General features: G+C 38.5%; 1 protein-coding gene across 3 annotated transcripts in view; it reads right to left on the minus strand.

The window, feature by feature from the left end:
• UBXN2B (UBX domain protein 2B) overlaps nt 1-6,241 on the minus strand; it is a 43,014-nt gene extending 36,773 nt beyond the window's left edge. For 2 of the 3 annotated variants that reach the window (XM_019032796.4, XM_055349152.2), the window contains exons 1-2: nt 6,098-6,223; nt 606-709 (exon numbers count right to left, since the gene is read on the minus strand). In XM_019032796.4, the coding sequence (XP_018888341.3) occupies nt 606-709; nt 6,098-6,181 (188 nt within the window). In that variant the 5' untranslated portion in view covers nt 6,182-6,223. Of the gene's footprint in view, nt 1-605; nt 710-6,097 lie in introns of all 3 variants that reach the window. The other variant, XM_004047060.5, reaches the window with a different exon arrangement.
• Between the last annotated feature and the right edge of the window lie 5,789 nt (nt 6,242-12,030).

Here is a 12,030-nt window from a genome sequence, read left to right on the forward strand (position 1 = left end):
TCTTAAGTCTTCATAGTTGGTTGTTTTTATACTTCAGGGATTTTAATAACAACAAATACTATTTAGGAGGTCACACATTAGAGGAATCATTACCCAAAGGAAGAAGAGACAGACTTCAAAAATCATAGATTCTTAAATGGAGGACAAAAGACCTGCAGAGGCTCCATGGAGTGGCTTCAAGAAACACACAAATCCTTAAAAATGAATGACAAACTTGCACATGAAAGTTGTTTTGAGAGGAGAATTCTATAGCTTTCATCAGACCCTTAATGAGTCCTATGACTCAAAAAATATTAAAGAATCATTGTGCCCAAGAAAAATAGTATTCAGGATATAATTTCATGATACCTACCAAAATATTAGGTATTTTAAGGTAATTTTTCCGTAAGTTTCTTTTGGCTTTCTGATTGTAAAAGTTTTAAAAATAGTACCTAAATGATATTAATCATTTCTATTTTTTATCCAAATCTGCCTCGATCTTGGAATAATAATTTTTAAAAATTATTGAAGAAACCTTGAAGAAGGCCATTTAAAATAATTTGAAGTTAGTAAATTTTTAGAAAGGATTATAATTTCTTTTTACAACAAAACAAAATAAAACTTACCGTTGAGGTGGTGTCCGTGGGCTCTTGAAGACTGTAGCTTTAGGTCTATTAGACTTGGAAGATTTGCACTTCACTTCATCTTCATACAATTCTGCCAAGGCCAACTACATAATAACAGGCTTGTTACAAAGTATAACACTAGGAATAACCTCTTCCATACAACTAGAAGTTATGTATAGAACACTAACTTAAAATTGAGTGGTAAAGACTTTTCATGAAAAAAGCTGCTGCTTCAGATGATTCCTTTCTGAAATAAACTTACTGCATCTCATTATATAGAACTAACCAAAATGCCACATCTATTAGAATAACTTTAAGTTATAATAATTACTTGATTATTTTCAATTAACTATTGAACAGTGTCAAAATCTGTTTTAGGTAACAAACCATTTTCAAATTTAAACCTAAAATTCTTGTGCAATTCTTTTAAGAATTCCTGAAGATGTTCACACTAACGTCAGCTTCTTTCATCAGATCTCATAAAATAGTTTCATTCAGCTATTCAAGTTTTCAAACTCCAAGCACATAAAACAATTTCAGAAGTATTCTATTTAAAAGTCTACCAAACTTATAAATTTCATCGTGTTTAGGAAAATGAGTTTCTGAACAAACAAGACCATAAATTATATATGGTTTATATACCATTTAGAAAGTAATATTACCAAATTATACATTCTAGATATTGGCTGGATAGTTTATTTCAAAATGAAATAAAATTATATTTGTTCTTAAAACGGAATTTTAAAAAGTAATCCAATATTTCAGTATTGTATAGAATTTTTTCTGACTTTTGACATCTTTGGACAACAACTCAACAACTTCCTTTAATGCTCCTGTGGCTATTCAATTATAATTGGCATGACCATAATCTCCGGGTTTTTTGTTTTTTGTTTTCAAAAAAAACCCAAAAAACAAACAAACAAAAAAACCCAAAACCAAAACAAAACAGATTAAAATGCTCCTTTTAGACACACAAATGATATGAAAACTACCTCCAAGAAGAACAGGGCATTGGGGCAACGTTAATTCTTTGAAAATTCTATTAGTCAACTTTTAAAATATACACAAATAAAACAAAATGAAAGACTTCTAATTTTTTTACCCCTACCCTCCCACATTCAGTAACATTCATATTTGTACAATGGCAACTTTGTTAGAAATCTGAATTATAAAAGTGTTTGGTAATCTAAAAGGACTGAATTCAAATCGTAAGTTAGGCACTTCCTGTGTGATCTTGGGCAAATTATTTAATTTCTCTGAGCCTTAGTTCCCACATCTTCAAATGCCTATAAAAAATCACCGTAGAGTCATTTGAAGGATTAAATAATGTATGGAAAGCACAAAGCATGTGTTCCATCACTAGAAGATATTATTCTTAAATGTTTAGCAATGATTGTATCAGTGTTTCATTTTCCCCAAGATTTTTTTTTCTTCCTACAGTGTTATATCTCCTTACGGTCCTTTACTACTCCATCCCCTCCAAAAACACAAAACAAAAAACAAACAAATGACACAGGAGAGAGAGACAGACATGCACATACACAGTCTGATGACTAGGGTCTAAAGTTTTCAGAAATTTTACCTCCCTGAAATTTCTTTAAAGTAGTATTATTTTATGGATTTCCTTCTAAGCTCATTATGTCAGCTTTATGAATTACTTTTATGATATTCCTATTCTCATCAATGAAAATGTCATCTGTATTTCAAAGGCCCATTTCAGCTCTCCTTCACAAAACCTTTTCTAATTTTCTTAATATCTTTTTTTCTAAATACTCATAGCACGTGATACCCCCAATGACATTCATATTAAGCATTATGTTGTCATTACTTGTGTACTTTTGCTGTTTTATTTCCCCAACTAGATTTTAAGTTTCTCAAATTGTTTCTAATATTGTACCTAAAAGGCAACAAATTCACGTTGAATTATATAAAGAACATAATAGAAAATGAATCAGAAATAGATATAGATAGATGTATTTTAAATTGGGGTTATATTTGTTAAACACTTTTTGCTTTAACAAGATTTGAATAAATGCTTCCAATCAAATAACAATTTTCTTTGGTGACATAAACTAAAAAAGCAAAAATGCCACTTGCCCCATGGAATGTGGAACACACATTAAGAAAAGAGGAATATGAGGAAAATGATATTAAAGAGTCTACCTGGCTGAAAGATCCTAGTTATTAATGGTACATCATTAAAAACTTAGAAGAAAATGAGTGATATTTAGAGGGAGTTGATGCCATATGGCATCATATGGCATGAGTTCATTAGTAAATTCTACAAAGAAATTTAATTTATATTATTTAACATAGCAGATGACATTACATCAAAAGAGGAAATGATAATTTAAATTGATAAATATTAATTGAAGTACTGATCAAAACTAACACAACAAAAAAATCTCAAAACGTAATTAAGAAAATGTTTCAATAATATGCAGAGGATAAAGTATGTAAGTAAAGTATTGATAATCTTTCCTCTAGAATTTGAAATGTGAAGAACTTGAAACCTGAAAGCAAAGGAATCGGGTGAGAAAATCAAGTATATAGCAAAATATTAAAAGTACTGGAATTCTCAGCCTTAGAGTAACCAATTCTAGACGCTGTAATAAATGATTATTATACAGACACCTGGGAACTTGTAGGAAATACATATGCTTAAACTCTACTCTAGAACCAATGAATCACACTCTGGGGTAGGGCCCAGCAATCTCTGACAAGCCTTCCAGGTCACAGAGGCATACTAGAGAATCAATGATACAGAATAATGACATTCAATATGATTAGGGTACTTGTGGCAACACAGTTATCAGAACAGCTATCAGACATTTTAATTCTTCTCATTTATAGTACCCACTATTGAGTTCATCCTAACAAATCCAATCCTAACCCTAACAATACTGAAGTTATCCCTGTTCCCACTCCCTCCCTGTCCAACCTATGTAGAAACACATAACATGTGGAGGAAAACTGGGACAGAGTATACAACTAAATACCTTAATGAACATGTGTGTGGACGGGCTGAGGGACACCAGAAGAGAAAGCAATTCAGAAATACTATTGAACACTGAAGAGGTTTTGGGCTTAGTTTTGCCACTAACAATCCCACCCCTAACTTTCCCCCTGACCATCTCCTTATTTGAGGGGGATGAAGGGAGCTATGAAAATCTACTCTGATATGCAAAAAAACATTTCTGAGTCTGCAGTTTGTAACTTGGGGGCTCCCAGGGCTGGGAGGCCTTTTGGGAAGCAACTATGCAGCTTTTCTCTGGTGGTACCTGGAACACTCCCTCCTGATTTAGATGCTGACAAACCCTACACTGCATGGCAGCTAAGATACACTTACTCAGGGGTAATTCTGCTTGTTCCAATTAGTAATATGTTGCCCCTTTACTCACTCTGAAAGACTCTTAGAGCAAGCTGCTAGGGAAGTAAGAAATATCTACTGAAAGCTGCACGAACTGCGTAACTCTTAAGAAAAGCATGTCTAGATTAAACGATAACAAGATAATCTATAAATAATCAATATCCAAGGTACCATTTGGGAAGAACATTATTTAATTCTTTTAAACTTTTGATACATACTTTATTTCTTGATATGCCATCCCTTTGTCTGTTTTCAAGTTTCTTTGCAAGTTCTTCACATTCATATTAAGTTCTAAAGGAAAGATTATCAATACTTAGATACTGTACTTGATACACCAAATCACATTCATAAAGAAATCAGTTATCTTCCTACTGCCCTAACCTACAAGAAGTAGACAGGAGATGAAAAAAAAAATCCCCATCATAACTTAGGCTGGAAATGAAGGCATTCTCACAATTAGCAACATCTACCAGAGCATCTCCAAACATTAATCATACTTTGATCCACTGGATTAAGACTGCAAACAATTTGCCAAGAATCAGGTGGTCATTAACCAAGCTGTTCTCACTTTTCACATAAAAAGAAGAAATGGATTTAAATTAGGGAAAGGACATTAAGTTACATACTGTATTAACTTTAACGATATTAGAATTGACTAGCCAGGGAAAGTTATAGCATCTTTCTCCTGAGGAAAAAGGAATCAAATATTTGCCCAGCAACAACTGAGCCAGGATAATGTAGGAATTTTGCATAAGCCCTTTACAACATTATTTAATCCTTACACCACCACCAGCACCCTGACCTTCCTCAGTTTACAAATGAAGACACAGGATCAGACAGGTTAAGACATTTCTCCTAAGTTCACAAAACTACTAAGTAGCAGGACTAAGAGGCAAACCAAAATTGGTGGGACTACTAACTCCATGCTGCCTCTTAGTGATGTGGGTTTATAATAGGAAAGATGAGGCACACAATAGCTTCCTATCCCTTGATACTGTTTACTACTACTGAACCAACTATGGGAGCTGGAACTATTCTACATTAAGTTCACCTCCTAATGTTACACTGATCTCTCCAGCCTCCAAATTCTTCGTTTTATGCACTGCTTATTTTGGCACCCAATCATACTCCATCTTAAAATGTTATGCTAAATGTATTCATACCCTATTTCTCCGAAGAAATCTGTAGGCTTCCAAAAGGTAGAACTGTCTTTTACACTTACATACCTACCCATCAATAGAGTTCAGCACCGACTAAGGATTTGATGTCCTTATTTCCACATTCCCAAAGCTCAGCAGTATGTTACAATGGATGGTGGTTTGTTCACATTAGAATGAAGTGTGGTTGTAAAGTAATACAGTAAAACTGTTCTACCAAGACTCTCCTTAGTATCTCCTTACTGATATTTACTTGTTAAATTTTTATCAATAATCTTATAATGAGACACAAAAACGCCTAAAATGAGAAAAGTGGCGTTAGTATCTGATAAAACGGGATTTGGTGCGCTACTATTTAGTTAACTAATACTAGTGTCCTACACAACATTACGAAGTTTTATTTCCCTGTTTCTTGTGTGCAATGTTTTAAAGACCACAGCTTAGACAACTAGGCTGTATGGGCATAGAGTACATCGCTTTCCTTCACCCCTTTAAAAGAAAAACCTACCTGATAAAATGGAACCATTTTTATATTTAAATAAGCAAGTCAGAAATAGCATCCAAGACAAAAAAGAACAAATCACGTATCATTACTGTTCAGGTGACTGTCTACTTCCCTGCGGCCACAGGAACTTTTCTTCTGGAGTAAGTCTCAAGAAGGAAGCATCAACCCGTGAACCGACCAACTGACCCCGCAAAATGTCATTCTAAACGAATAGCTATTTTTACATCGTACGTGGGGTGGAAGGGAAACAAAGCACCAGCGCTGGAGGCTTGGGCACTTGTGTTCACGACCACCACAGTGTCAAGACCCGACCTCGGGAGACCGGGCGCCGGATTCTATCCCCAGACGGGGTCGGGGAAAGGCTCCGCCGAGGCCAGAGGTGGCCTCCAACTCGCACCAGCCCGCGCCGTCACCAGCCCGCGTCCACCGCCGCGCTCCCTCCCCCGGCTCCTCGCCTCACCTGCAAATCCCGCGCGCTCGGAGGCCGCGGCCCGGAAGACCTCCTCTCCTGCTCTCCGGGCTCAGGGCGTCCGCCCTCCGCCATCTTCCGCTGGCTAGCGGCGCCCGCTGCGGACGCACCTGCCGCAACTTCCGGGGCCGGTTGCCTGGCAACCGCAGGAGGGGCGAAGGCGCGCAAGGTGCGTGCGCGTCCCCGCTACCCGAACCCGCGCTCCCGTTTCCGGTGCTGGCCCACCTTTTTGGTTTCTCCTTTTTTCTTAAAGGGAGTTTCTCCGCAGGGAAACCTCTGTTAAGTTTTGTGTTGCTCCTGCTACTCGCCTAAAGGCACTGTAGGCCGCCCTAGAGGGCAGCATAGACTTGCAGATTCATTTAGCTCAACAATGAAAACATCCTCTGGATTTTTCATCTGATGAAAAATTGCAACCTCTCCATCTAGTCTTGGTCAGATTCTCTCATCTTTCCTATCAAGGATTGGATGGTACATCGTCACCACAGCGTGAATTAGCACTGAGAGTGAAAAACACCGTAAAAAGTGCTTGGAATAATTTGCTAAAAGCAGAACTCTGCCGGGCCTGTGGCTCAAGCCTGTAGTCCCAGCACTTTGGGAGGCCGAGGCGGACGAGGTGATCGAGACCATCCTGGCCAACATGGTGAAACCCCTTCTCTACTAAAAAAAAAAAAAAAAAATATATATATATATATACACACAAAAATTAGCTGGGTATGGCGGAGCGTGCCTGTAGTCCGAGCTACTTGGGAGACTGAGGCAGGAGAATCGCTTGAATCAGGGAGTCGGAGGTTGCAGTGAGCCGAGATCGCGCCACTGCACTCCAGCCTGGCGACAGAGGGAGGATCCGTCTCAAAAAAGAAAAAAAGCAGATCTCGAGACTATCAAGCCCTCGTCATTCAACTGAAATTGATTTAGACTCCGGTCTTCTTATCCTAGGCACTTTTTTTTTTTTGAGACAGAGCCTCGCTCTGTCGCCCAAGCTGGAGTGCAGTGGCGCGATCTCGGCTCACTGCAGCCTCCACCTCCCGGGTTCAAGCAATTCTCCTGCCTCAGCCTCCCGAGTAGCTTGGACTACAGGTGCGCGCCGCCATGCCCGGCTAACTTTTGTATTTTTAGTAAAGACGGGGTTTCACCATGTTGGCCAGGATGGTCTTGATCTCCTGACCTCATGATCTGCCCACCTCGGCCTCCCAAAGTGCTGGGATTACAGGCGTGAGCCACTGCGCCCGGCCTCCTAGGCACTTTTATGCCCAAGGGATGCAAAGGTAAAAAGAAATAGTCCCAGTCATTATGAAACTCAGTCTAGTAGGGAAAAGAGATATGTAAACGGGTAAGATGCAGCTTGCAGTAGAGCTTTGCTTGGGAGGGTTACAAAGGAAATGTGAGCCATGTGAGGGGAAATACTCCGTTGGTATCTGCTGTGTGCACCATGCTAGGTGCTGGAATCGACAGCTTGCCGCCCGAGCTTTGGCATACTGATCGTTTTGATGTATAAAGGCATTTGAGGTTGGGCGTCGTGGCTGACGCCTGTAATCCCAACTCTTTGGGAGGCCGAGGCAGACGGATCACTTGAGGTCAGGAGTTTGAGAGCAGCCTGGCCAACGTGGTGAAATCCTGTCTCTACTAAAAATACAAAAATTAGCTGGGCTTGGTGGCACGTGCCTGTAATCCCAGCTACTTGGGAGGCTGAGACAGGTGAATCGCTTGAACCCGGGAAGCAGAGGCTGCAGTGAGCAGAGATGCACCATTGCACTTCAGCCTGGGTGTCGCAGAGAGACTCCGTCTTAAAAACAAAAAACAAAAAACAAAAAAAAGCATTTGATAAACAGCAGGTGCAAGAAGAGCACTCTGACCTTTTCTTCCTGAAAGCAGGAAAAGAAACTACCATGTGATAGATGCCCTCCCTATACCAAGAGGAAAGATACTCATCACCAGAGAAGGGGAGTTGAGGCCGAGAAACATCTGTACAGATATTGTTAAACTAACCAGTATCTTCCTAGATACTCTTCCACGATTGCCTCTCTTTGTTCAACCTAGTATATAAGCACTTAGGCCTAGCCACTTCTTCGGGTGTTTATTTTCCTGTGAGGACACCCACTTATACGTAAAGTTTTATTAAATAAAATTTGTATGCTTTTTCCCTGTTAATCTGTTTTGTGTCCGTTTAATTCTTGGACCCAGCTGGAGACTCTGAAAGAGTAAAGGAGAAAATTTTCTCCCCCCAGCTGTGCATTCCCTGTGTAATTTCATTTATCCCTCTACTAGGTAGTTATGATTATCTTGTTATACCCGAGGAAACCAGATGATGAAGACTAACTTCACCCTGTAGTAAATGGCAGTGCCAAATACTAAACTGCACTTGTTTTCCTGATACTCTTTTAACATCAGATTCTGCCCTAGAAATCTCGGGCTCTTTAACAAGAAATGCCTCATAGAGCCAAAGACATTTTAGCTGAGTGTTGAAGGAAAGTACTTCCAGTAGAAGTATTAGACCAGAAAGAATCTTGGTAAAGGCAAAGATATTTACAAAGACACTGATATTTAAAATATTATATTCATGTCAGCAAATTGCTATATGGTTGCAACTTAGAAATGACAAAAGATGGTTATGGAATGGTGGGGAGGAGACAGATGTAGAATGGAGGCTTGAGACAGATTCTGAAGGATCTTGCCTTAGGTTGGGGATGGAATCCTCTGAGCCAGTGATTCTCTAACATTCTTGTACATTAGAATCACCTCTTCTCTCTCGTCTCCAGGTACTCAGATTTATTAATAATTGGTATAGAGTGGGAGTCAGGCATCATATTTCTTAAGATGTTCGCAAAGTGGATTTTGCTGCTGGCCATGACAGTATACCTGATGTTGGACTTGTCCTCCCACTCTTAACAACTCAAAACAACAGTTTTAAGGCATTGAGCAACAGGCAGTACAGGTCTGTGATATCTGAAAGAAGGAAAACGAACAAGGTGACTATATTTGCCCAGGCTCTTTATTTTTATTTATTTATTTTTTGAGATAGGGTTTCTCTCTGTTGTCCAGGCTGGAGTACAGTGGTGCAATCACGCCTCACTGCAGCCTCAATCTGTCTAGTTAGAGCAATCCTCCCACCTCAGCCTCCTGAGTAGCTGTTGCCTTGGCTTTCTGCATGGAACTCTCATACACTGCTAGTGGGTCCTAGAATGGTACAGCCACTTTGGAAAAGAGGTTGTCAGTTTCTTCTAATGTTAAATATTCCATTATCATAAGAGCCAGCAATTCTACTCTTAAATATTGACCCAAGAGGGATGTAAGTATACATTTATAAAGTATTTCTACTCAAATGTTCATAGAAGCTTTATCTGTAATAGCCTGCAAACTGGAAACAATCCAAATGTCCATCAGCCAATGAATGGATACAATTTTGATAAATCATACAATGGAATACTACTCAATAGTAAAAAGGAAGAAATTATGGATTCACACGTCTTGAATGAATCTCAAAGATATTATCTTGGGTAAAAAAAGCCAGGTGCGAAAGAGTAAATATTGTCTGATTCAATTTATATGAAATTTTAGAACAGGCAACACCTTTAATGACTAAAAGCTGGTGGTAGCTTGGGGCTGTCTTTTGGAGTAAGGATTCAGTTCCCCAATTGTAGGACATGTAGGAACTTTTTGAGGTGACAGAAGTGTTTTATAACTTGATTGTGGTGGTAGTTACACAGGTATGTATTAATACGTTTGTTAAAAGCACACTGTATACACTTAAAATGCATGCATTTTATTATATGTAAATTATTCATTTATAAACTTGATTGAACAAAATCCTTGCTCAGCTGATTCTGTTGTGCAGCTATGTTTGAGAGCCACTGCTCTAAGGCAACTGGGAGCCATTAAAGGATTTGTGATTTACAAAGATTACAGATGCATCAATGTGTATGATGAGTCAAAGTTAGGAAATAGATTATTACAACAATGGGAAGTAATTAGGACTCAATTTTTATCAGTGGCAGTGAGAACAGAAAGAAGCAATACTTGGTAGAAATATTAACATCAGAACCGACAGGAGCTGGAGTCTTCCATGTGGAATACATGAAAAAAAGAGGAATAAAAAATGACATCTGGGGATTTGGCTAGGTGATTTGGCAAATGGTGCTACCTGTAAATTATTGAGTTGAAAGGGGGAAACAAATTTCAAAGGAAATAAACAAGTTTGTTATGGACATTTTGAGTTGAAAATGTATGTGGAACACTCTGGTGAAAATGCATCATGGAGCAATTGCAAATGTGGGTATAAAGATTAGAAGATTAGGCAAGAATTTTGGTTTGGACATACAGATTTGGGTGTTGACTGCATGTAAATGATAGAGTAGACAAGGCTTAGCAGGAGCAGTGTGAAATGTGAGAAGATACGAGGATTAAGAACACTCAGAAACACCAACATTGAAGAACTCAGTGGAAAAAGGAAAGCTTTCAATGTAGCCCGAGTAATAGAGAGGTGAGAAGAACACAAGAGACTGGAAAAACTGGTGATGAGGCAGTTTCAACAGGCATACCAATGATGTCATTTACTACAGATAATCAAGAAAGATTAGGACTAAAAAGTATCCACTGGACTAAAGGAACAGGAGATGCTGTCCCAAAAGTTACTACCAATTTCATAGTTAGTGAGGAAAATCCATATTTTAGTAGTTTCAGAGTGACAGATAGGACAGTGAAGGCTACATATTCAATGAACTTAATGTCAATGGTGTGCAGAAGTTGCCGTGCACTGGCTTATGAGAGCCTACTGTTAAATTTTTAGGAATTTTGCAAGGCAGTTGTTAAACAGGGATTATTAAAAATTAAATGATATAAATGTACAACTAAATTATACAAAAAACTCATGCAATAAATATTCAAATCTCTCATTTCCTAGTTATTTGAATACATTTTGCTATTATCTATGCTCCTGAGGGGATTTACATCTATTGGATCTATATGGTGGAGATGCTATTGCACACCTCTTCCCAATTCGCATTCAGTGACAACATGTTAGTAGCTTGAAATCTACCATGGTGTAAGTATTCCCACCTCAGAAATTGGTAAACGCCATAAATAAAAGTTCAATTTCTTGTTTTGTTGATTGCCCACTGGAGATTTAAGGATCTGTTGGAGAAAATGTTTACAAGGCAGATAAGACTTAAAAGTATGCTGTGCCTGCAGCTGTTATGCTGTGAATAGCAAAAGAAAAAAAATGTAAATTTTCTTCTAGTATTTGAAAATTACTAGCTGATTCTGGAAGAAGTTGCTCACGTCATTGAGTTACTATGGATGTTTGTGTTTCACTTGCATCTTATGTGTATCTTGTTAATGTGAACAAAAATATCAACAAACATTCAAGTGGTCCCCTTGAAGTCTCCTTTCTTTTGGCTTGTGATGAAAGTGATATCTTTCCCCATTCTTCTTCAAAGAACTATGACCACATACCTCACTCTCCTTGATTCTCTATTTTCTATTCTCAAAGTGGGTGAGGAGGTTCAAGAGTCATGACATTCATCGTCTTTGAAACATTCTCCAGGAGCATCTTTCTCACACCCATTTTGACCTATCGTATATATTATGGGGTGCTTAAACTGGAAACTTAATGTTAAACATTTTATTATACTTATTTTCTCCTTCCATTAGACTAAGCTCATGGAGTGTGTGGGCCAGGACTTCATCTCTAGTGCCTTAACACAGAACGTGGAACCATAATATGTACTTTTAATAACTATTTGCATGAGTGAGTGAATGAAGGTGGTAGGGATCCTGTATTGGTTCGTTCTTGTGCTGCTATAAAGAAATACCTGAGACTGGATAATTTATAAAGAAAAAGGGCTAAATGGCTCATTGTTCTGCAGGCTATAGAGGAAGCAGAGCAGCTTCTGCTTGGCTTCTAGAGGCCTCAGGAAAGTTATAATCAT

The sequence above is a fragment of the Gorilla gorilla genome, chromosome 7 (genome assembly GCF_029281585.2).
Source record: "Gorilla gorilla gorilla isolate KB3781 chromosome 7, NHGRI_mGorGor1-v2.1_pri, whole genome shotgun sequence".
Lineage (NCBI taxonomy): Eukaryota > Metazoa > Chordata > Mammalia > Primates > Hominidae > Gorilla > Gorilla gorilla.